At 41.0% G+C, this 26653-nt stretch overlaps 1 protein-coding gene across 1 annotated transcript in view; it reads right to left on the bottom strand.

Annotated features, from left to right (window-relative positions):
- Positions 1–14647: 14647 nt before the first annotated feature.
- ATG5 (autophagy related 5) overlaps positions 14648–26653 on the bottom strand; it is a 79630-nt gene continuing 67624 nt past the window's right edge. Inside the window, exon 8 of the mRNA XM_084261759.1 lies at positions 14648–15333. Within this exon, the coding sequence (XP_084117885.1) occupies positions 15197–15333 (137 nt within the window). The 3' untranslated portion in view covers positions 14648–15196. The remainder of the gene's footprint in view (positions 15334–26653) is intronic.

Raw genomic sequence — 26653 nt, 5'->3', positions numbered from 1 at the left:
GACCCAATTAAGTTTCACTTGTAGGTTAAAACACAACTCCAGGAGAAGAAATTGCAGCATAGCTTGCAGTATTTGCTGATGTGATTTCAGAAGCAGTTGGCATTGGCTTGAAGACTGCGGTTTCATGTGTACTAACAACATTCAACAAAGGCCTTTTCCATCTTTGCTGACTGAAGAAGCATGACCATTCACAGTGTGTAATTAAGCTGTTGAGTTTCCGTTGTTTTGAACCTAACCTACCTTTTTTCCTCTTTACTCAGCTATGGCTGAAGCTAATATCTGTTCATCAAAATCCTTCTGTTTTGAATCAACGCATCTCCATCTATGCAAATCTGACAGGGGAAACGCTCACAGCGCAGTTCATATTCCTGAGAGCTGAAACATTCCCCTGGAACATCTCTGCCACGTTTGGGTTTCACGGGCACGCCTCTGTTTGAAGCCAACTTCTACAGGTTTTCACTCAGAAACCTTTCATCAGCTTTATTTCCTCCAGGTTTAGCAGCAAAACATCACCATCAACACGCAACAGGCAAGAACCTTGTGAAGTGACAACTTAAAGAAAACAAAAATATCGGCAAAAAGCCCGTCAGCACGGTGTGAAAATTTCCTACATCAGCAGCTTCCTGCATTCTTTTCCATTTTCTTCAAACCAGCCTTTCTTTCCTTTTTCAAACAAACACGTATTGGTGCTTCTGAAGCTGAAGATTTCAACAACATACCACAGTAAATAGTATTCTGCTGATCTTATGGAAGGAAAAAGACCAGTTAGACCAAACCTTCTTATTCATTCATTCCTGTAAGTCTCTGCCTCCAACCAAAGGGCGGGAGTGTTGATCTGCTGGAGGGTAGGAAGGCTCTACAGAGGGATCTGGACAGGCTGGGTCAATAGGCTGCATGAGGTTCAATAAAGCTCAATACTGGGTCCTGCACTTGGGTCACAATAACCCCAGACAATGATGCAGGCTTGGGAAAGGGTATCTGGAAAGCTGCCTGGTGGAAAGGGACCTGGGGGCATTGGCTGACAGCTGAGTATTCGCCAGCAGTGTGCTCAGGTGGCCAAGGAGGCCAACAGCATTCTGGCCTGTGTCAGGAATAGTGTGGCCAGCAGGAGTAGGGAAGTGATTGTCCCCCTATACTCAGCACTGGAGAGGCTGCACCTTGAGTCCTGTGTTCAGTTTTGGGCCCTTTGCTACCAGAAAGACATCAAGGTGCTGGAGTGTGTCCAATTAAGAGCAATAAAGCTGGTGAAGGGTCTAGAGCAGAAGTCTCGTGAAGAGCAGCTGAGGCAACCAGGGTGGGTTAGCCTGGAGAAGAGAAGGCTGCAGGGAGACCTTATCACTCTCTAAAACTACCTGATGGGAGGCTGTAACCAGGTAGGGGTTGGACTCTTCTCCCACGTAACAAGCAGTAGGACAAGAGGAAAAGGCCTCAAGTTGCACCAGGGGAGGTTTAGCTTGGACCAAAAGGGTGTTCAGTATTGGAACAGGCTGCTTGGGGAAGTGGCTGAGTCACCATCCCTGGAGGTATTTGAAAAGACGTGAGTTAGTGGAGGACTTGGCAGTGCTGGGTTAGCTGTTGGACTCAATGATCTTAAAGGCCTTTCCCAACATAAACAATTCTATGACTATGATATTCTCTTCAGGACACGGGGAGCAGCTTTGCTTTGCTGGTAAGATTGCTGAGAGTTTTGATGGGAAAAGGGCCTTCCCTCAACGTTCATAGTCTGCAAGACGTAAAACAAGTGCAAAATTCAGCACCTGTTGAATTCTACCTGGTGTTTCGTGGTCTGGGACTGAGGTTTGCAGTATTGTTTACAAGGATGACAACCCCTCACCAGCTGTCATTTTGGAAGTGCAAAAAGCCACCAGAAAGACTCAGTGGGCACCTTTGTTTCTGAAGCAATATGGCCAAGGGAAAAATCAGCTTGTTCATTTCAGGGAGTGCTGTGAGAACTCTGCAGCAGCATCACACATTTTGCCTTCTGGAACACTGCAGAAAATTAACAGATCACTTATTTCATGACTGATTTTTATACCTAGATGACTGCTGGCTCTTATTTTCCATAAGCATAGGATCCCACTGAGGACAGCACAAAGTTCTTTCTCCCATAGTAAAAGAAAACAGCAGTTCAACAAGAGGGCAGCACAGCAAGACGTACTGCAATCAGCAGTTGCATTTTGAAGTTGTCACATCTAATCATTTCCTCATATTGGATTTTTTAATTTTTAAGTTTTAAGATCTCATCATTTTCACAGAGCTGGCAGGTCCAAACAGTCTGGAAAGGAACAGATAAAATCCAAGTAACTTGTTACACGCAGAAGCATCTGAGGATGCTGCAGGACCTGAATGTGTTTAGGAAATCCAAAAACTGGGGAAAATTCCAGTTATGTGGGGGGTTGTGCCTGGGATTAGGCACTGAGGCACAGCCTTTGGAAGGGACATCGCTCAGAAGGCACAAACCAACACTGGCATAAAGGAACCTCACTGGTCTGCACAAACCCCGAATCGCTGCAGCTCATGCAAAACACAAGCGTTAGAAGTAGGAGTACTCCGTCATCACAGATCAGATTTTGTCATCACAGATCAGATTCACACCTTCCCTGGAAGTTGACATTTGGAACTTACATGTATCCCCTAACTGTTTCTGTGGAAATGATGAAAACCACAAAAATGAAACTCAGGAATCAACCCAGATAAACCCTGCATGGTGGGAGGAGGAAGTAGCACTTTCTTTTCTTCTTCTTCAGACAGCAATACCCCAGTGCATACCAAAAGCAATTATTTCCATCTGCCACACACAACCTAGAAACCTGAAAATTGTTCTGCTGGTAGAAATCTAATAAACCAGAAGCTACCTACTGCTTGCTTTTGTGAACAGTCAGTGTTCTGGAGATGCCACAAGTGCAGTTGGCTGTTCTGCTATGCCTGGTGGGGTGGATGTTTAGTACTGCTCTCCAGACTCAGTAGTGTATCAGGCCGCAGCAGGTGGAAGAGAACAGAACATAAAAAGCTGACCCACTGCAAAAATGACTCTTTCAGTCTGCATTTGAAAAGTATTAGACTAGTCAATTTTTACCCTTCTTTTGAGGAAAATCTGGCAGTGATCCCATTAACTCATTGCAGAAAGATAACTGCTTTGAGATTAAGTTCCTTGTGCAAGCTGCTACCATTTGTAACAAAAAGTAATTTCAGGGTAAATGTGTAGGACCTCAGCAGGGGCACACATTGGTTTAAGTAGCACAGTTGCCATAGTTCAGCCCATAAAATCCCCAGATCTCCTCCGATAGGAGATTATTGACCACTCTCAATGACAGCAGAGATGTCGCTCCATCAACGCACCAGCACTGCCCCTCATTCCCACACCTCTGATTTCTGAGCTGCTGCATACACCTGTCTGCACCATCCACCCCTCTCTCTCCAACAAGAACACAGCGCTGGGTGGGGAGGAGAAGGGACAGGGAAACTAGCTGTAGGCATCATTTCTGTAGCCACTTAAGCCCTGACTGTTGGATAAAACAAGGACAAGTTCAATCTCGTTCTGATCAACTTGTGCAAAACACTCCAGGAAGAGCAAAGCTTTATTATCTGAAGGCACAACTTAACCTTTGAACAACGTAACAGGTTTCTTCTGAACCATAAATACAGGGCTACATAGCCCAGTCTCTGTCATCCATACCTTGATGAATAGCTATGAATGTTTTATCTTGCTCAAAAGGACAAGGACAACTTAGCAGATTCCAAACCACTATGACCTACTGAGAAGTAAGCGTGCTAAAGGGCTAAGCAGATGACCTTTCTTCAAATAACATGGATGAAGTCTGACACCCAGCTCCCTATATCCAGGCACAGACTTTGGATGTACCCAAACTGTCAGCCACCCAAGCTACATGGTGTGACCAGCCAAACCTCAGCAGTTAAGGCTCACTCCCATGCACACAAGACAGCTCAGATGATTACCTGGCAAAGAGTTGCTGGTTTAGCAGGACTAGCAAAATCTTAAATAAAAGATGGCATCACACACTTTGTCTTTAAAAAAGAGACCCGGTAGCAAATTCACAAAGCAAAGCTCTCATTTTGCTGGAAAAGAGATTTTAACTGATGAAAAATCTGCAGTTACTAAACTGGTCATGGTATGCCCCATGAATTTCTCAATAGCTGAGCAGGGGACTGACTAGCAGCAGACAGGCTAGGCAGACACTCTCCCATTGTTAGAATAATTGGGATGTCTTAAGATTCTCAATTAAGATAACTAACTCTTGTGGTCTGATCTTGTTGAAATATTTTGGATATTCTCTGTTTCTGACAGTCCAAGGAATTCTATTATTTTGTTTGACAAAAGAGGCAAACCCAGCAGATCTGCATGGTGAATCCCCACATAATCACCCTCCTTGTCAGGCCAAAGAGGAGCTCTGTCTCAGATGGCAATATTCACACACACAGACCCCTTCTTATTTATCAGGAGCTGCATTTGCCAGATACAGTGTTTTCCAGAAGGGAAAGTAAGACCCAGAGTGTAAAATACTGGGAATGCTGCCTCCCCCTAACCATACGTACTAATGCAGCCGTATCAGACCACTCAAGAAAATTTGAGGGTGCTGCCTTGCATCGGTTCAAATTAAACAGGCCAAGCAAAAGGTTTTTAAATTTTATTTATGAGATGTGAAAAAGTTGCCTTCTCCTCTCCAAACCAGAGTGCTAAATACCAAAGACACTGTGAAAGGGGCGCCTCTATTATTCCAAAAATATTTGTGTGCTCTTGGTAGATTAATTGCATTTAACATTTTGGTTAAACACACAAACAAGCAAGCACAGCTTTTTGCTGTTGCTTCAAATGAAGCCAGAAAGAGAACAAAAGGCATTCAACCGAACCAATTTATGTTTATAAACATATTAATTTTAAGAGCGCTATGTGCACACTTAGAATGAATTTACAGCAGTCAACCTTTGCAGTGCCATGCCCAGTTTCACTGTATCCAAATAATCCATAAATCCAGATGCAAGTTGTCACAGACACTTCTTTGGAGAGCCTGCGAAGTTAAAAGTCAGTGTTTCCTATTAATTAATAATTGTTTTCAGCTGTTTTGGCAGCCGATTAAAACGAAGTGTCTGCCTTTAATGTTACAATATAAAAGTTTCCTTCTTCAGAGGCCTGAGCGTGGAGCGGGAATTACCTCATTTGCAGGAAGGTGTCACACGTGGTTGCTTGGAGCATTTGTAAGCGAGCAAGATGAACAGATACTGTTACCTGCCAGCCCAACGATTTCCATGCCGCGGCCATTAAAACTGCCCACCAAGCAGTTTTCAGAGGAACATCAGCTGAGATAATTGCAACAATACTTCTCACGTTACTGGAGTCACCCCATAAAGAAACCCTATGCACTGTGCATCATTCCCCCAGCTGTGCCACCTTGTGAATTCAGTATCAGTCGCCCTTCAAACTATGCCCGACAAAGCGTGGTAGCAGCTGTCCTTTCGGAGCTCCAAACCATTAGGAAGATAGCAGAGGATGGTTCAACATAACCTCAGTTCTGACCAGGGCCTCCTCCAGAGCTGGATTAAAACTTGGCTTTAAGAAGGACCTTCTGCCATCAGTAGACTTCCGAACATCGCCTTTTATTCCCAAACTTCCACCAATTCATTCTCCCCAGTAAAACTAAAATAGCAGTCCACCTGGAAGAGGAATTTCCCCATCCCAGCAGAGAAAGGACGGCAGATTTCTGGGCATGAACTGCGAACTGCTGCTTGCAAAGTGGAAGGTACTGATGTTAACATAAACAGCAGTAAGATCCCCAGTAATCTTGCCTAGCTGAACACGAGGCAACTCGCTGAGAATCCTTCCTCCATAAGCATCAAGAAACTCGTGAAGTGATGAAAAAAAGTACAGGGTTTGAGCTCTGCTCTCTGTGGTACGCCATGGGAATTGCTGCTAGCACCTCCTAGCTCTTGGCTTCTGCCTCCAGTTTTAAAACCTTTTAAGATATTCTTAATTTGTTAAGATTTTTTTTTAGACTAAATAGCACGCTTTATCTCTGCAAGGCAATGAATCTAGATCAAGCCACAGAGTGGGCTGAGCAAGTAACAACACGCTGTACTTGGGGGGTATATTAATGATAGCATTCAGAGGAACCAGACTCAGGTTTAGGCCAGCCCTTATTTTTGAGATTTTTTTTTTCCAGTATGGCACCCTTGCTACGTGATCTGAATGGCAGAGGGATAATTCAGTGCTCCAACACTCAGCGGAAAGACAGCACAAACTGAAGCACTCTCTTATTCCTGTGATCCTATTTGCCACTGTAAGATACAACTCAGATGATTCTCAATAAATTTCCATCCACACCATTTACACCTAATTGTATCTCACTGCACAGTGAAATTAAATAAAAATCCCAGCCACTGATTTGCTTCAAATAATTAGCACCAATACTAGTCAACAAAATAATCCCTGTTCTGAGGTTACTTCAAATCCCTGAAAACCCAGCCTGACATAAATCACAAAATCACCCAGAAGAAATCCTGCAGGTAAAGATATACACTCAGATCTACCACTACATGGTTAAGATGCGTGTGTGGTTACACAGCATCCGGCAAATCCACAGCAATTATTCATCCTCACGTTCTCCCTCCCCGGAAAACGCCGGAGAAAGCGCCCTGCTGCTCTCAGAGACGCGAGCAACCTGTTTACTCTGGGACAACAGGAGGTAAAAGTTCCCTATCTTGGGGCAGCTCTGAAAAGCTCACACCCTTGTTTATTATGTGGCAACTGTGGCACATGCCCATACATTAAGATGTTAAGGATCTTCCCCTTTATTGATGGTATCCGCATCCATTTCGGCATAGCGCCTCACAACCCTGTGGGATCAAAGCAGAACACTGAAATACGTTACAGCTCATTCCAAGCATAAATTACATTAAAGATGAAGAATGTGTTGCTATCCCATCCAGACAATACCTTGCAGCAAAGATCTACTTGCTGATGCTGCACACTCGATGCCTTTGATTATTTCAGCATCTTCTAATGATGAAGAATAAACTCCCTTTAAAAAAATAAACATTTCTTTTTTCTTGAACTCTCATCCTCCCGATACCATCAAATGGTGTTTTGGAATAGGAGCTGACTGTGGTTTTAAAGCACTGTTAATTGCCTGCAGTGACACAAGCAAGGATTGACTTGGGTGCGGGCAGGGGAAGAGGAGTTGTGCAATGGGCCTCTGCTGTATGCCATCACACAACCTCGATTAGGTTTGCTTTTTGAAAGCATACAGAAAGCTGACTACAGAGACAGCAAAATGGGTGTGAGCGAAGGAAAGTATCAGCCTTTGTGGATACCTTCATTTATTTGAGTGCCAATTTTTAAAGAGAGTTTAATTTACACCCTGTGTTCTCTTGCTGGAAGCTTGTGTGGTTACCCTAGACCAAGCCTCTGACAGAGGTGTGGCTCAAAAACTTGAAAGACCTAAATTTCAGAGCCCCCTGAATTAATTGTTATGCCCAGTAGCTATAAGTTCACCTGCTTTGTTGTTCAAGGCATGCAACAAAAAAAGGAAACACCACATTATGGAAAATTGTGGCATCTGGTTTGGGAAAGGAGGAAGGGAGGAGTGCAATTAGGTAGGCTTCAGAGAACTGAAATATCTTCCCCCATGCCCTGAAAAGACACCGAACCCTACATGATTTATGGAGGCCGGAGGGGATACCACTCCTGCTTGTACCTCCCTGAGGAAGCAGACCCTTTGTATGCATTCAAGTTTCAGTAAGAGATAAAATAAAGACCAAATAGTTCCTCTTATTGGCATATTAATTAAAACCACACAATACATTTCAGGGAAATTGTAATCTGAAATGTCAGGCTTGTGCCCTCTTACGATCAAACTAATTGAATGTGCAACCAGAAGTAGGATGTCGCTAATTTCACTAAAAACTGCCATGATTTCTTAGGGAAGGGCATTCAAGCAGTACATTAAGCTGCCTTTTTTTTTTTTTTAAATTACCATTATGGCTATTGTTCTAGTGATTTCCTCAACAGCTGTCAAGTATAAATTCATATACAATAAACCAAAACTGGACAGTTTCCATAAGAGAGCAGATCCCCTGAAATTAGCAGAGAAACTGCCTGGGTGGTTCAGCAAAAACACGCCTCAGCAGAAAGGCACCTCCTATCGAAAGGTGTCGAGTTGTAAAGTGCAGAAATGCTGATGATTAAAAATGACACATCCTCTTTCTACTGCCTATACTGCCTGATTATGAACATTGACATATTTTCTAGAACTAAACCCAATATAATGGAATCTTATTCTGACTGGAAAATGAAACAGAAAAGGCTTGTGACCAAAACTGGGTTTGGTATTTATTACACACAATGTAAATTCTGCTGTTCTGTATGAAACACTCATAGCAGTATAAAGTAAAACTTCAGAACCATGAAACAGTAATTTTCGCGACACAAAGGTCCTCGCCCGTTCCCCGAATAGAAAAAGCAGAGTCGATAATCTGCTTTTCCTCCACACAATGTATTGAAACAGCCACGAGAAGTGCCTGTGCAAAGCCTGTCTCCATTTTGTGCAGGACCTCCCGATTCCGTGTAGTTGGGGGTGGCCTACGCCTGGGTTCTAGGAAGAAGCTCTGAAAGAATTTTCGTAAATAAAGGCCTCCGTGCTCTAAACTAGTGAAGTTAAATACACCCTGCTCGCTCCAAGGAGAAGGCAGCTATGGCAGGCGGTGACATGAGAGGTGCCAGACATTTTGCACTGCAGGTGAGAGCCACCACACCACCAAGTTCATGGAGAGGACGGAAAGGAAAGCGCATGGTGGGAGCAGTAAAACGATGAGTGAACGAGAAACCTCGGTGAGATCAAGAATCCAGCTCTGTCATTTCACTCCCCACAAAGTATTTTTCTCTTGAGCCCCACCTTCACTGTTTTTTATTCTCGTTTCCCTCTTCCCTCCTCCGCACCTTTCTTTCACTGTTTTCCTACAGGGCTACCCAGTTTGTGGTAACACAACTCATGCCTCAGACATCGAAGGAGAAGCTGTGTGAGAAGGGCCGCAACCCGCTCCAGAGACGGAGGTTTTAGTCATGCTCGCCCAACAGTTACCGACAGCAAAACCCCCGAGGGAGAGACAGGCACTGGAGGGCCAGGAGCAGGTTCAGCCTCATCTCTGGTCAGTCGAGGTCAGGGCTTAGCTTAAAAAAGAGAAGCTGCAAATTAAAGACAGGTTTGCAAGTGAGGGACAGGAGCCGCATTGGTAAAACTGTCGCAGTGGAAATAGTGAACAACCCTTATATAACTTCCTGGGTCATGCCAGCGCTCGAAGGCTGCTCCTGCGGCCTAGCCTCTGCCTCCCGTTTGCCTTGCTACTGACTTGGATGGAGTTTCAAATGAAGGGAGGCCAGCTTATTGCGCTCACTTCGAACTGTGGAAAAAAAAAATCCAGTCAGGGCAGGAGTGTGCGTGGCTGACGGAAATCAAACCTCTGCAGTGGAGATAGATGTTTTAATTATAGCTAGAAGAGCATGTAAGGTGCAAGTTTCAGCCAGAGAGTTTCCATCCTGATCTTCAATTCTGCAGTGATGAAAACACTGGTGAGTGCCTCTGTCTAGCTGAGAGAGAACTCCACATTGTCTCTTTTACGGCGGTTGGGACACTACTGACCCTGAACAACAGGATCTAGAGATACACAAGGAGAAATTATATATGTATCTGCATGAAACAACGCATCACCAGCTCTCACATGTGCCCCATGTGCGTAGGTTTCACTGTCAGGCACCCACTGAAGGCAGAGGTTTAGTGAACAACACTTTTTTTTCTGCCCCCCCCCCCCCCCCCCTTCCCCCCAGCCTGGTTTTCTTTGGAAGAGGACCTAACTTCTGGCAGCTTAGAGGATGCACGTGTGCACTTGCATCTGACAAAGTCCAGCAAGCAATACTCCAAATTCCGGCAGATATAAACTATTATCACATATTGGCTTTACCTTTTCCAGTGTATAATACCCATGACTCTCACAATTACCGTGAACTCTAAGATGAGAATATGTGTATTAGTAACTAGATCACACATTTGTTCCCACAACGTATTCATTTTATTGTATCTGTTGACCTATATTAGTGAAATGATGCAAGGATTAAGGTTTTAAACATCTTCAGTGGAAAGTGCTATTTTAAAATCTGACGCATTTTGGCAGTTTCAAGTGCAGCAAAGCTCCTCCAACTCTAACACACGGTGTTTGACTGTGTCTCTCCCCTATGTGTTTTTTATCCATATAAATACTACTAAACCACGTGGGAAACCATCCCTTTAAACTTCATATAATTGCTGGTTATTTTATACATATAAAAACCTGAACTACACAAAACTGTTCTTTGCATACCTGTTGGCAAAGCTGTATTTGAAAGAAGGTTTGTATTCTTTTGTGTTCTTTAATCTATTGCTTAGAGAAACTGGTGTTCCATTTCACAGTTTAAAGAACTCAATTGAATTGTGGAGACATGAAAGGCAAGGGAAGAGAAGAAAATGTCTCTTTTGTTTTAAACTCTTCTTCCACAAGCTAATTTTATAGTATAACTTGAAAGTACCGAAATCTGAAATCTACTTCTGAGCATTTGAAACTTCGCATCTCTTTACCTCTCTCTCAAAAGATATTACTCAGGTTTAGAGTGACATTTTGAAATGTCACCATCCCTGTCTCAAAACCAGAAGTTTTAATGCAGAACAGACACCTACCTGCTCTAATTCAGAAATCCATTTCATATGTGATGTGATATTCTGACAACCTTTGTTCATGGCCTTTCTCATCCTATGGAAATAAAAAAAAATCACTTTAGTAATCTTTTTGCTGTCCAAACAGGGACTGCTAAAACTGATGCCTAAAGTCACTTTCCAAAAACCTTATTATTCTGATGCTGCCACAAATTTTGAATCAAAAATACATTTTTTGAAGGGGGGATGTTTCTCCCCTGAAATACATTTTTGCCATGTAAAGAAAAATAAACATCAGTTTCTCAGTACAGACAGAGTAATCTTGGTTTTGCTGGAAGGCTGACGTTGGAAGAAGAGGGGGTACTTGTCAGAGGTGCACACATACCATTTGCAGCACCGGAACTACGGCACCCACGCAAGCCCTTCATGACCACTGATGTGGTTCTCTTTATGGCCCAATTTGATAACAGTATTAATATTAGTATACAATCAGTTTTAACATCTACATGTAGTGGCATATGAATAAATACATCCCCCCCTAAGGTACTGCTAAATTTGCAAAGTAGCATCTAGGTTCTTTATAGAGTTTAAAATCATTCTGTGTAAATATGTTCAGTTTGGAAAGTACCTATGAAAGGGTTAATCTGTCGTTTGCTTGTCCGGTCCCTTGGTTGGGTAAATGATTGCTGGCAAGCTGTAAAATTTGCTTAAAGCATTCTCTAAAGTGAATAGTCATTCTTATGCCCTAGAAGTGCCTTCTAGGAGCGTGCTATTACACTCGTGCAGCCCAGACGCAGGCTTTCCCGAATACCGAAACTGAAAACAGCTATTGCCAGGGCTGCAAACAAGGAGCTGTCACCCAGGCACCATTCACCATATAAGGAAATGACAAAAAAAAATAAAAAGAAGAAGAAAAAAGAAGGCTATAATTATTGCACAGGATATAAATAATACTGGAAGTGATGATCAAGAACCTACATCAGCTGATAAGTGTCTGGCTGTCAGAGCAAAGCACGCAGGAACACAGAACCGAAAGGACTTTCCCGGTCACCGAGTCCAACCACTGTCAGCACAGGTAACCAGCTCTTACCCTTTCCCTAACTTAACCTTTGCATCAGCTTGCTCCACAGCTCCCACAGCTCTTAGCAGAGAAGTAACTTGAAGCACTGCAGTAGCTGCCCTTCCTGTGCATTTATTCATGGCTAGTTCACACTGCATGTTCCTGCACTGGACATGTCCTTGGGATTCCGTCTGTCATCACATTCCTGCAAGATTTCCCAACCACACCGATACACGTAGCCAGCAGCATTTCTGCCCCTAAGGCAGCACAGTGCCAGTCCAAACCTCCCCTTTCCGCACAGCCTCCCCCAATATTCCACACAGTAACCACTGCCCCTGCACTCAAGCATTTCCCCCCCTCCATTTTTCTGTACCTATTGGGAGCCCAGGATTACACGTGCTTCCGTAGTGTAACACACCACCACACGAGCTCCATCATTCTCCCAGCAGAAATCCTTCTCCCTAGTCCCACTGGCTGCTCTGTACTACACACTCAGTCCAAAATCATCTTCCATTTTTCAGGATTACCGGTCCCAGAACGTCAAATTCACATTCTTCTTGTGAATAGTGGCAAATCTCATCTGACAATTCCCCCCCCCCCCCGAAATATTAAAAGCTAAAATAACCAATTTCTAGCTATTAATGAAAGAGCATCATCACCTTGTCTTCTGACTGACAGCCAGTGATATCACAAAACTCACCAGAAAATAAACTTTCTTCAGAGCACTCAAAAAACAGAGGCAGCCATTGCCAAGTGACATGAAATACAGCAATGACAGCAACAAGCCGTTTTGCTCAGTTTTAAACTGTGACTGAACTTACTCACCACATGCACATGTATTTGGCACTTTTCCTGAAATAAATTTCACTGTTCAATTCTGACCAATTTAGGCTGAATCTCTTTTTCCCAGATGCTACAGCAATTTGAAGTGAAGAAAGGTATGTAATTAAGCCACACACTTTCTGCTACTATTGTTATTCACCATGTAAAAGAAATGACAAAGATGTGATTTAAATCAGGTAATGCAAAGACTCCAACTTCATTTCTGTGATGATGTACTTTTGTTTAGATCCCTCACCCAACCAGCTCTTTAAGCTCCTACTTAGTATTAATTAGATGTTTTTGTCACTCCATCTCAAAAATCCGTATTTAGCTGAAAATAAATGACAGACTCAAGCTTTGTTTTATTTTTTTAATAAAGTTTAAATAGTTAAAATAGGAGGAAAGAATATGTTTTAAAGCCAAGCTAATTCCCTGTTCCATGCTAGGCCTTAAAATTGGATTTACTAGCAAATCCATGCCATGAGAAGAGAGCTGTATACTTAAAATGCTGGTGTAGAGTATATTAAAATATCCATTGACTTACTCCAGCTTACCTTAAAACAAAGGAAACGCGATCTGTATAGTTTGGGGTTTTTTTAATGAACTGCCTCTTACCCTGACTAATGGAAAAATTAACTCTACAAAAGATTTCTTTTTCTTTTTTAAATATGAAGACTCTACAAAATGTTTGCTTCATCTAATAGTAGGACTTTGAAATTCTCCAGGATATTTAGATGTGTCCACCCAAGAAAGTTTATGAATGCCAATCCAACACGGTGAAGAAAAATTCCAAACAGAACTGGAAATTAGAATAACTCAACCAAATCACCCCACTAAAAGAAGATTATATTTCAATTCTGCATAAACACAGATCAGCAAGGTTTGATTTTGATTTAAAGTTTCTTCAGGACCCAAAGAATACAGCGTAAGTTTATTTCACTATTACCTTTTCCTTTCCATTTCCTTAACTCTATTTCCTCATTTACATTTAAAACACCATCCAATGTCTTTTTCTGCCCTTAGGGCTTTTTTTAGCCTCCATTCTATCCTCTCCCAGGGAGATCCTTCCCCTCCTGTTTCTTAAAGAGGTTTTCATTTTCTCCTTTTTCAGCTACAGGTAAGTACCCTACCATAAAGGGAACACGGAAAAGAGTGGGAACAGCACTGGGAGCCAAGACTTTGATTAGGAATTTCCACAGCAACTATTTTTTTTGGGAGGGGGGGAAAGTCATGCTTTCTTTATATTTGATAATATTTGACATATTTCATAGTATGCCTACTATAAACATAGTCTTGTGCAACAAACAAGCACTAACTGCAGACACAGCTATATGGCACCCCGTTTGATGAATTCAGCATAACAAGAAGAAAAATGAAAGCTAAGAGTCCTATAGCAGATGGCAACAAGTATTTGGAAACCAAAGCAGTCAGATAATCTCTGCTAAACTAAGGAAAAACCTGTGCAATGTGAGTAGAAGCTTCCAAGTTTCTGACTGATTGCTCAGGGACCACAGTAGCAAACTAAACTCAGATGTAAGGAAGTATTAACTTGGAAAAGCCTCAGCTTTCCAAAATTCAATATTATTAAAAAGCAATACATCTGCTCATCATTCTATGATTTAGCTGTTTTCTACTCTAGGGGAATAAACAGCATGATACAATAATTTGCAACATCCATTTACTTGTTTTGTTGGGTTTTTTTGGTTTTTTTTAAGAAAGAAAACAACCTTTTTAAACTAAATTAAGAAAATATTCTTACAGAAGAAAAAATAATTTAGATGAGCACAAAGAAATGCCAGGACAAATTCTGAGACAAATTATCCTACAGCACTGCTAGTCTATGAAAACTGGCTTGAATAATAAACATACTGGAGTACTCAGTGACAGCGTACAAATTGAAAGTATTTGTAAATTATTAACTTGTGCATGTTTTTAAATGAGAAAACATGCTTACGGATTTACTTTAAAATCTCTCACTGCTTGTTATCAAAGTTAAAAGATCATTTGCATACCAATACACATACTGTAAACATGAACTTCTCATTAAGGAAAGATGGGTTTACAGTAATTTGATCTTTTACCAAAAGCTATTGGTAACCGAATCTCTCCGTGTCTAACTTTCTAGAAAATTAAACCAATGTTTCCACTCTCAAAGTTGAAACAGTACCGCTTTAGGAAACAGCCCTGTTTATTTGTTAATCAGAAATACAATCAAGTGGCATATTTCCATTTGCTCTTCAGAGGCTGACAAGTTTCAGCTTCGTTATATTTTTTACAAGAAAACACCAGCCTTGCAGAGGCCCTGTAAAAATCTTTCATATCGCAACTGATTTAATTACAGCGGTGAAGAAAAGCAGCGGTGATGCAAAATAAGATCAGCCCCATTGCCCTTAGCTGATGATAGGATCTCTCTTCCTGTTTGGCTTGCAGCAGTGAGGACTTCTTGTTTTGTTTCGGTTTTTGTTGGTTTTTTGTTTGTTGGTTTTGTTTTGGGGTTGTTTTTTTTTTTTCCTTTCCTTTCTGGTCAGGCTGCCTCTGTCAAGACTGACAGACTCAAGAAGTTGACATGCCCTTGTAATTCCAGCTTCAGAGTGATCCTTGCCCCAGTAATAGCTGAGTTTCAATCAGTAGGTCGGGGAATGATACTAATGTGGAGAAAATTATCTGGATAGCTCATATGTTCGCTTAGCCACTGTATGGGTGTTTCCAGCATTGGCTCAATTCCATGAATCATCACTTGAGTCTTCTGCTCTCCATCTAATTCAAAGGAAAAAAAAAAAAGAGAAACCACTAGCACACCATTCAGGGTTCACAGGAAGATTACAGATTTACATATACTTAATTCATGGTAGATTTAATTGGTATTACAGAGTTTAACATTTAACAGAAAGAAAAGCAGGAAATATTGGTATGGAGAAAGCTGAGATTTCTATCAGCTAAACCAGAAACCTTGAGTTATAATGAATTCCAAGAAAAAACTGGGTTAACATGAAACTTAATGAAAGTGATGCTCTTCTTTATTAGTTTGCAAGGGTTTTTTTCCTACAGCGATCACAGCTTGGTGTTGACACATAGCATATCCATCTTGCCTGGCTGCTAGCCATATGAATTTGACACAGATCATATTTGAGATGTTGAACTTCCCCAAAAAAGTACTAATAAAGTTGTATTCTTAATAATATGATCTCCTGAAAGAGCTGGACTACGTGTAATGTGTCAGGCATGCAATACATGTAATATTCCTGAAGTAATTTTGTTTTGCTAAGAATAATTTACTTAAGTCTCTAGCAATATTCCAGAGTTAGCAGCACTTTCTCACTTAGTTTCATCTCTTGGAAAAGTCAGCAAATAATTCCCAGTATGACAGGAATATTTTCTAAGAATATTTCAAATCTTTTTATTTATATTTGTCCCGGAGGATGCAAGGACTTTGATCCTTTGATTTAAGTGATGGGAACCAGCTAAAGCAACTGACATTAACTGTCATGAACTAAAAAAAAAAAAAAAAAACCCTGAAAATTTATTTCAGAGCCTTGAGATGAGAAGCGCATCTGAAATATGCTCCAAATAATGGTCAGGGGTAAAAAAAGCCTAGGCAGTGACCTTTTACTGCTTTTATACTATATTCTGTCGTTCTCACATGGACCTACCACAGCGAAATCCACATTCAGTGCTCAAAAATACCACTCCCTTCTCTAATTGACATTTTATGCAACCCCTCCAACTGCTTATCTTGCAGAGCAAACCACTGTGCTCCCCAAGAGCTGCATGGAAGAGAGCAGGATCCAGACCAAAAGGTTCCACCACCAGCTCTTTCATTCAGCTACCCCAGATGTAGCATAATTCCCACTTTGTAACGTAAATAAAAACTTACTTGGCAACCAAAATGATTGTAGAAATTTGTATTATAACCAGGTTTCTATGCCTCACAGACTAAATTAGACTAGGAAGAATCATCCTTGGACATGCCACTGACCTCATGCTAGGAGTAGCATGGACCACACAGCTATGCTTGCTTAGAATAAAGCATTATCATAGAATCATAGGGGTTGGAAGGGACCTCGAGAGATCATCGGGTCCAACCCCCCTGCCAAAGCAGCTCCCCAGCTCATATTGCACAGGGAGGTGTCCAGACGGGTCTTGAATATCTCCAGAGAAGGAGACTCCACCACCTCCCTGGGCAGCCTGTCCCAGGGCTCTGTCACCCTCACTGTGTAAAAGTTCTTCCACATGTTGGTGTGGAACTCCCTGTGCTCCAACTTGCAGCCATTGCCCCTTGTCCTGTCTCCACAGAGCACTGAAAAGGGGCTGGCCATTTCCCCCTGCATCCCGTACTTAAGATATTTATAAACATTAATAAGGTCCCCCCCTTACTCGTCTTTTCTCTAGGCTGAACAGTCCCAGCTCACTCAGCCTTTCCTCATAGGGGAGATACTCCAGGCCCTTAAAGATGCTCCAGGCCCTTAAAACATTAGTTATGTGTTATCCGCATGTGGTACCACATTCTGGACAAATTTTCAATTAAGCACAGCAAGCTTGATTCTCTAACATGGCATAACATACACATTATCACACTAAATTAAGCATAAACAATTGCTGGTTTCTAGTTTCACTGCAGACAGGTCAAAAGAAGGCAGCACATCATTAAAAAATAAACCTCTGGCATTTCCAAGCAAAGCAGGCATTTACTGGGCTGTAACATTACCAGCCACATTGTCAGGAGTATCAGCTCCAAAAGAAAGGATCTCAGAAACCAAGGTTTTACACTGAGAAGTTTGGGAACAACTAAATATTTTTCAAGTAACTCCCAAATACTTGTACTTAACACTTTCAAGTTAAAATCTCTCTATGGTATTCCACAAGTTGGCTACAGGGTTAATGACTTTTTACATATCAGAAGCAACAACTAATTTGCGTACACAGAGAGATGGCAGAAGGCTCTTTTGGCATCAGTACCCTGCAAACCACCCATACACAGCTGACTTCTTCGCAAAAACTTGCACAAAAGATTAAAAGTTTTAGGACCTCAGGATCATTTTCTTGTGTGACAGAACATTTTGGGGTATGCGTGCATGTAAGTACTAACTTGATGCCTCTCCTTTCAAAATGAGATGCAGTCGATCTGGGTGTCCTCATTACCTGCTCAACTTTGTCCCTTTCTCATACAAATCTTTTATTCTGTTTGATTCTCACCAAACTGAGAAAGTCTCAGAGGTCAATGTAGACTTTCCAGTTTAATTAAAGCCTGAATCTCTGCATTAGCATTGTTTATGCTTTAGTATTATCTCTGACAAAGCATCACTTCTCCTTAATTCCTTTTCCCCTCGAGGCTTGACTAAGGAGATCTTATCAACCAATTCTGTATTTACTGTAGCCTTCTTTCACAAAATCCATTGTTTTCACTTTAGCATTCCTCCCTCCTTTTGTTACTAGGGACCATAAACTCTCACTCAAGTCACGTTTACCCAAACTTCCCTCAACTTTCACAGTTTAGTTCCCCAGTTTGAAACTCTCCTACACATGGCTCTCTCACTTTATGTAGCAACACATTGCCAACAGCAAATACGCTACAAAAAAAATTTCTCCACAGCTGTCTAATTTGTAGCCACCATTACCACTGATCTGAGATCTGGATGATCTGCTACCTATCATGAAAGCTTCCTCCACCTGGCTTACAGATATAGTAGATTTACTTACTATTTTTCTTTCCATCACTGTTCACAGTTTTAAGAGTTGTGCTATTTCGTAGGCATCCTGAAGCACCATGTGCTTTCCTCTTCATCCACACCCCACATTCTATGATAAAAGAGCCTTTTTTTGACTGACAGAATGCCTCTGTAAAAGCCTGCAAGTTACTACACAATATGCAGTTAAATGAGTGGCGTAAGATTTAAATTACTTAATTACAAAGAAGATTAATGCCATTATGTCATTGGACCAGGCCTATAAAAATTAGGGCAAATAATTCTGCTCATCTGTAGTGCGCAGGGTCCAGGCCTGATATCATCCTTACTGTTAATACCCATTTTATAACATTCAGTCAGTAAGGTAGTAAAACCCCCAGGATTTCCGTTTTACCATCATCTCATGGATGTGAGATCACAATAGAACTGAGTTACGTGTTAGGCATCACGTGACCTAAAGATGGAGGGTTTTTACCTTGCTGCAAATTAACCTCAGAAGTGAAAACAGCAATACATGTTTTGTAGGAAGTTTTTATAATGGTGTGTACATAGTGACTATTTAGTTAAAAACAGAGGGGTTTTTTATATTACAAAAAAAGACCAATGAAGTAATTTCTCAGAGTGATTGTCCCAGGTTTTTTATTTCCTTTTATTTCCAGGAATACAAAAGGCACTATAGCCCCCAAAAGTCACTAGTGAAAATGGTTAAGAACAGATTACAAAGCTTTTGGTAAAACTTAACAACTGTCCACCTCTGGAAGGCAGATAACTATGCTTACATGTTATGTACTAAGACACTTTTGAGATGTTTCCTATCGCTTAATTTGGACACTAACTCAAAGGGTGCAACACTTAAAGTAGGTGGCTAATGAATCAGAAGAGTATTCCAACTCTGTACAGAAAGATGAAGAGAAACAGGCAGTTCTGAAAGGTTTAAGAGGCCTTCTGTCTGGCCATCTGTAAGGTGCCACCTTGATCCAGCCAAAGTAATATTGGCAAGGGACTCTTGAAGACAGGGAAGGGAATGGGACAGTGGCTGTTCCATCTCAGAGTCCTTCAGGCTGCTGTTCTAAGCACTCCCCAATCTGAGGCAGCTTGAATCCACTCTCCCATCTGTATGGAGAATATCCTAACTACTACAGAATTTGCTGTTGCTAATGCCAAGCCTCCTCTAAAACCCCTCAATGTTCAAGAATCAGGGAGAGACAGAGAAAGAACAAAGAAGAGAGAATCTGTAGTCCTCAGAGAAGGTAAGATTTGCAATGTCATGGTAGCACGTGGTAAGTTTTCTTATTTCCTTCAGCTACATAAATCACTGTTTGCAAAGCAAACTGCTCAAAATTAAGAAACAAAAGAATATAATTAGCTTATGCAGCACCAATTCAGACTGCTACACATACCACCACTGTAATCTAAATACATCTTTCTACTGAATTTTCTTTTTATGCAGAAAGGGAGAATTAAAGATGGAAGGAAAAAAAAAAGATAATTTCTGAGTCAGATTCAAGTGCCCAAGAGCAGAAGAGAGAGAAGGGGCTACTTCTGGCAAAGGCACACGTTTCAGCCATTTTTCACCCAGATTAGCATCACAATGCTCACCAACATCTCAGCTACATACTCCCTGGTACCTACACAGGATTAGCTTCTCTAGCCAGACTACATCCCTCATGCACCACTTAAAATTCTTTAGTGGGATGAAATACTTCTGAATTGAAGCCTCTAAGCAATCACCTTTCAGAGCAATTTAGCTGGCTTAAATTCTTTTACTAACAATACAAGATATTCAGGATGTAGCGAAAGTGTCCCCAGAGTACTTCAGTTAGAATCCTCGGTATCTAAGGCCTCTGTGTAGCAAGTCCCAGAACCGGCCTGTAGACATCAAAATGGACAATGCAGAAGCCATGACTTCTTACTCAGGGCAGCGCTAGTTACAAAATTGACTTTAAACCCCTAAAAATTGAAATAGATCCCCGTGCTCCAAGCGAGGTGCAACTAATGCACTCCCTGCGTGATACAAGGCCACGGGACTATACTGGGTCAAGGTTATTACAAAGCATAAGGAGTAAATATAACCAAGGAGTGTCGTGCAGCGGCAGCTAATGAACAGCGTAACAGAACTAGTTCCCAGCGTTTTCATCTCTGAAGTGGGTCATAAACATTTGCTCGCTTATCTTCAGAATACATCACGTGTTCTGGAGTACACGATATTGAAAGTATTGCTGACAACACGTAGGAAACTCATCTGAGGTCAGTGTTACAAGGACCAGAGTTCTCCTGTGGCTGTGGAGTGGCTGCTTTCCTTTTCCCTTGCTCCTCTGATTAGCAGGCAGGAGAACAGGCCTTTAGGTGAACGTCCCTTGAGGCAGCCTCAGCACTCCTTGACAGCATATGCCTTATCATAGAATGGTCTGGGTTGGAAGGGACCCCAAGGATCACAGAGTTCTAACCCCCCTGCCACAGGTAGGGCACCAACCTCCAGGCATGATCTAGACAAGGTTGCCCAGGGCCCAATCCAGCCTGGCTGTGAACACCTCCAGGGATGGGGCCTTGGACGTCTCTGAAGAGACACACAGACATCTTCACTGGGAAGATTTTTGTCTACCTCTTTAGGATGTCCTAGGAAGTTACTTATGGCTGCATAGCTTTCAGTAATGTCCTTCACGTGTAGATGCAACCCCTAAGCTCCTTACTGCGAGATACGGCTGACTCACTTCTTAAAGCCGGGTGGGGCTAAGTCCCTGGCAAGCAAAGGTGAAAATTTCCTTCTTGAAAGCTGGGCTGCTGGTCTAGCACAGGGGATCGCATATGAAACCACGCAATTATTTACAAAGGACTACACTATATTAGCAAGGAAATGCACAGGCTCTCTTCTGACTTGGAACCAGACATGGTAAGACACAACCCAACAGTGGCTGAAGTTATCCTTCCCCTCCCATGGCACCTCAGGTTGGATATTCTAGGTGACCCAGAGAAGAGACAGCCCCAGACAAGCCCCATTAAGTCTCAAGTAGTACTCCACTGACTTCTGCACCAGCAGCAGAATACAAATAAACAAGCGTTCAATCAGTGTGTTTCACTTTTTGCACTTCTAAGCAGGTGCCATCTCTAAAAACCCCAAACCCTCAATATTGTACTGGTTCGATTTGATACAGGGATCTTTCAACTACTGCACTGACACTGATGAATAGCATCCAGCTCTTCAAGAGGAACCTGCCCAAAATTGAGAACAGCCCCAATGTCTGATATTAAAATTGACAGACTGGATACCATTTACAACAAAACAAGGTTCCCAATTATTTTCAGTCATTGCATCTGCTACAAAAAATTACATGCGCTAATAGAATTTCCATAAACATCAAAAAAATGATAAATGTATTTCTAAACACATTCACATAACTTCAGCAAGATTTACCTTAGCCCAATCTCTTTTTTTTTTATCCATGACAAAACATTTCTTTGCTTAGTGAGCAAGCTTAGCTACAGAATCAATTCAGCCCATCTACAAATCAAATATTTGTGCTTTGCTTAAGTATATTTAAAAAAATAATTAGAAATTAAACCATGTCATTTCAGGCTTCTCCATTCATAAACTCAAATCTAACTGGGCCATTCCTGCAATCGGGTTCTGGCACACGTGTGTGTAATAGCGACCAAAGTACAAAAATGTGGTGAGACATCCAGATTCCACAGTAACGATGACCTCAATATAAAGGTCTCAAATAGAAAAACAAACTTGTATTTCAAACAAATCTTACTTACTCAGCTGAGTACAGGCAGGTGCTCAATGCCTAACACGGTTTTATGGGAAGTACAAATGAAGTTGAGCTTAGTCAAATCTCTTGATCAAATGCTTACTTGCTCTTTGAATTAATTTAGCACAAGCACATCTGACAATTAACACTTCAGTTCTCCTTACTGGTATTATATAATTAAGAAATTAGAGCTTCAAGGTGTGAGGTTCCTAACACATTCTATTATGCAGGGTTTTTAGTTTTTTTTGTGTGTGGGTTTGTTTTTAGTTAAAAAGTGTTGAATAGGAATAAAATCTTCGTTTGAGTTTTCAGGAGCTTCACACTTGGCTATTTCAGCCATCACATCACAGGCTATCCTTACTTTTCTGTGCACACCACCCTATTGCAAAGGAACCCTGCTTGTCACAGTAGTAAATTTCACTCCTAGAAGTGACTCATTTTCCTTAACAATCTTAACATGCTTTCCCCCTCACTTTTATCACACATAAACTACCAAAATCCTTATTGCCTTCCTTTCACCTAATTTGAAATAATTGTCCTTTTCAGCAGAAACACTGATGACTGGATGGCCATCATCTAGACATGCTATTCACTGTCCTCTGATCAAGAGCAAGAACACAAAAAATTCTGCCAAGCCAACTCTAAAATAGGCTAGCCACAACAAAAAGGTTCCTCTGACCTCAAAAATGTAGAGGCTGATACGTGACACAAAAGCACAGGATTGACTTTTCCTTCCTGCCCACATATCCTGCCAGCCCTGGGGAAAGCCACTGACACTGATTTCAGGTGAAGAACTCACATGGAAAACACATATGGTCAATGCATCATTCAGAACAAGTCTTCTTTTCCTCAAAAAGATTCTGTTTCTGGAGTAAACATTGTTCCTAACGCAAGATGTGGTTTGGGGAATAAGAACTTCAGTTCCCGGATATAATCCAACTGCCCAATTAAACAAACAGTCTGGTAGATCTGAGTAGATCTGGTTAACTGGCAGCAACAAGAGGGCATCTCTCATTGTAACCATTGGTAGCAACCTGAGTTCTATTGCTCAACCTCAATGTCAGAGTTTTCCTGAATATATGTTCTCAGCACTGGACAGTCTTGATATCTACGCAGGTACTCCAAAGAGCTTTTAACTATGGCAAGTTCCTGGCCTCAAAGACATCCAATGATAAATAAAATCTACAACTCGTCTCTCCATTCTGGAGCATCTGCATTCAAATTAAGTGTCTCAATTTCACCCTAAGAGCACCATGATGTCATCTTGCCAGAGCTCCTCATAAGAAATGATGCTACTTAATCCAAAGTGCTATGATAACTAGACCTACATCAACCCAGTAAACTCTGTTCTTATAGAGTACTTAACTGCAACAGGCTAATTCCAGGGAAGATATCCCAAGTATTCCTCCACTGTAACACTGTCATGAAGTCCAGATTCACTGATTTAACTTTAATTACTGCTGTATTTTTTATATGTTTTTGACACAGGCCAGTTGGTTGATCTCTACATGATCTTCTTGTGGCATAAACATCTCCTACTTGAGTTTAGACAAGGAAAGGAAGGTTTCTGTCACAATTCTCAGTATGATTAGATTTTGTGGGTTATATTCCAGCACAGTCCTAGCTTTCCTTATCCCCCAAATGAAATTAGATGAATATGCAACATTATTATCTGCATTAAGTATCATAAAATAGTGAGATCAAATCAAATGCTTGGCATCACCCTTATTCACCATTTTCTTCTCCATGCAATTTTTCCTCTCTCTATTTCCTGTCATCCACCTCAAGTCTATCCTCAGGTTAGGTAGCCACATTTCTGGAATGTAACAAAAAATGTGGATGGAACCAATCACCACAAGCAAAACGTTACACTTTGGAGCAGCTTTTGAGAACCTGGGTTACCTTCTGTCTGATAAGAGATTTTAAGTGTATGTAAAGCAAATGATTATTCCACTGAAAAAGTTTTTAGAGAAAGTGAATTTGTCCTCAAACACCAGTTAAGTCCAGGTTGCCTGAGAAATTAATATTTAACAATTCTCCATGTAGTCCTAATCAATTAACACTGGCAGTAGTGCCATCTAAGACAACCAAGGGGACTTCTCTATAAGAGTTCATGCAGTTCAATGGAAAAGCAGGTAAGAAAACAGAAATGAAAGGTTTAAGTAAACTTTGGGAGGGTGGGGTTAATTTTATTTTCTTCAGGTATATTTAATAGAAGCTTTTTAATAGGGTTGCTGCAATATGTCCCAAACTATTTGATGACAGAATCCAAAATTACTTTCCCTTAAGCATCTAACATTTTAGTAGTTAAAAGGTTTTTAGTGCCTGAGCCTGAGATGCTTCCCAAACATCTAGCTTCAGGCAGAAAAAAATAAGTTGAAGCTCCCAGAAAATATTCTGATCCCCCTTCTTCCTTAGCAGAGAATCATATAATTATTTAGGTTGGAAAAGAGTTTTAAGATTGAGTCCAACTGGTAACCAGCACTGCCAAGTCCTCCACTAACCCACAACCCTATGTACTGCATCTACACATCTTTTCTGTACCTTCAGGGATGGCAACTCCGGCACTTCCCTGGGCAGCCTGTTCCTGGGGTTGGCTCAGTGCCTTAACCTGAACTAGCAATAAGCCTGAGCGGGGTTTATAAAAGCCTGGAGTTAGCAACTGAAGCTTATAGAATGGTTTTCTGCCATACATTTAATTTTGGCTACACACATGTGAACAAAGTGGCAAAGTTAAATGCAAATCATGCTGCTCCTTCATGTAACAACAACACGAGACATTTTTGTGTAAGAAGAGGCAACGTGTGTGTTAAAAGATAAGCACTTGAGTGCATGACAAATTGAGCCCAACTCATCTGTGGAATGTTTTCCATTGTTGAAGGAGAGCTATATCACTTTTAGGGGTCCTGTAGCTTTTTCTAAACAGCAAGCATCTTGACTTACAATAAATTAACCCTTTCACACACCACAGCCTTAATTAAATTTGAGGTTTCCCTTCCCTCTAAGACTGTGTACAACTGACCTTCAGAAACTGTTAAGGCTATTTCTGTACACAGCTGGGGAGTTAAAAGCGATCAGTATACTTCTTGAAAAAATGAAACATTTGATAAAGATTTTTCTCTATGAAGATTGGCATAAAGCAAATAAATTTGCTGTAAAAGACCTCTTGTTGCTAATAGTTTGTGAGAACTTTTATAATGTCATTGTTTTCAAAATACTGTTATGCCAACCAATTAAACAGCAAATTCTCTATACAATCATATTATATATTCCCCATGCATATGCACATTCATACACTTTTAAAGGTTTTTAATGGCATTCTTGAACTTTCAACCTCTGTTTTACTTCATTTTCAAGTTCCTATAATTCACATCATGCCTGCAAATATTCTTCTATTCTAATGGCCGTCCATCTTTTCTAATGAACTTTTCAGCTAATCAAATGATGAACTGTTCCTAGCAAGGCAAAGCAAAGAAAGATTACCATTGCTGGAAAAGCATTGCCAATACAGAAAAGACCAGCATCTCTACTTGTTTTCATCAAGCCATAATGCTGTTAGTTTATCTGCCCAGTTTAATAAATCAAATTCAAAAGTGGACATTCGGACATAATTACAGTCGGAAAACACTGCCCTGGAAAGTGATAAGTGATATCTACAGATCAAAGGCTTAACAGTTGCTATTTCATGTTTTGTACCTTCCCACGTTTAACTGGAAAAAAATAAGCTGGGTTTGCCTCTTTTAAAACGCCACTTCCAGCAGTATTATGATGATATTTAACAAATCAGACAACTTTGCAAACAAGCTGTACATGAAAACGGAGATGAGCTGTTCAGTTAGCCCCAAAGTACGGGCATGTCTGACAAATCCTTCAACCTCTGCTAAGCCGATCAGTAAAAACTCTGCTAATTGAATCCATCGCTGTGAAAAACCGCAGGCTCGAGTCTGTACTGCATACATCAAGCTGAAGGATTCCTGCTTCAGCCACGGCGGTAATAGTCAGTGGGGTCAGGTCAAAGAGGGTTAAAGTGAGTCAGGATATAGCCAAAGGAATACATCAAACACTGATTTTTAAAAGGGCAATTAATCTTAGACAGAAATGCTTCCTGGGGAATGAGATCTCAATCTTAAGAGCACACTACATGATGTAGCAGTAAAAATGTACATATACAAGCTTAGAGAGCTTTCATCCTGTGATCACAAACAGAAGGGGAGTGCTGTTTATCAGAGAAATACAAACCCTTGCTAAAATACTTACATTAGCTTCTTCCGGGCCCTTGTTCATTGAAAAATAAATTCTTTCATGAGAAGGCAACAGAGTTTTGCACACGTGAAATACCTTTTTCTGAAGGCATACTGTAATTTCTTTTGAACAGCTAGTAGATTAAAGTACCTAGAAATCTCTACCACAGTAAAATTAAAGAATCTAGTCTTGAAGAATTTAGGAAAAAGTGAGCGAGTAAGGGCATACGTGAAGGGCTTTCAACTCAGTATTTTAAAAATAAAACCAAAACCCCCAAAGCAAACAAACAAAAATATCACAAAACAGCTACCTGTTCAGAGTTAAGATTGCAAGTGAACTTTCATCAAAAGTTCATTTTCATTTTTCCATTCTAAAATATCAAGAGAGGTAGCATCAAAG

This window comes from Gallinula chloropus (genome assembly GCF_964237585.1).
Source record: "Gallinula chloropus genome assembly, chromosome: 3".
Lineage (NCBI taxonomy): Eukaryota > Metazoa > Chordata > Aves > Gruiformes > Rallidae > Gallinula > Gallinula chloropus.
Note: the sequence above shows the minus strand (reverse complement) of the source record. Positions and strands in the feature narration are given on the sequence as shown.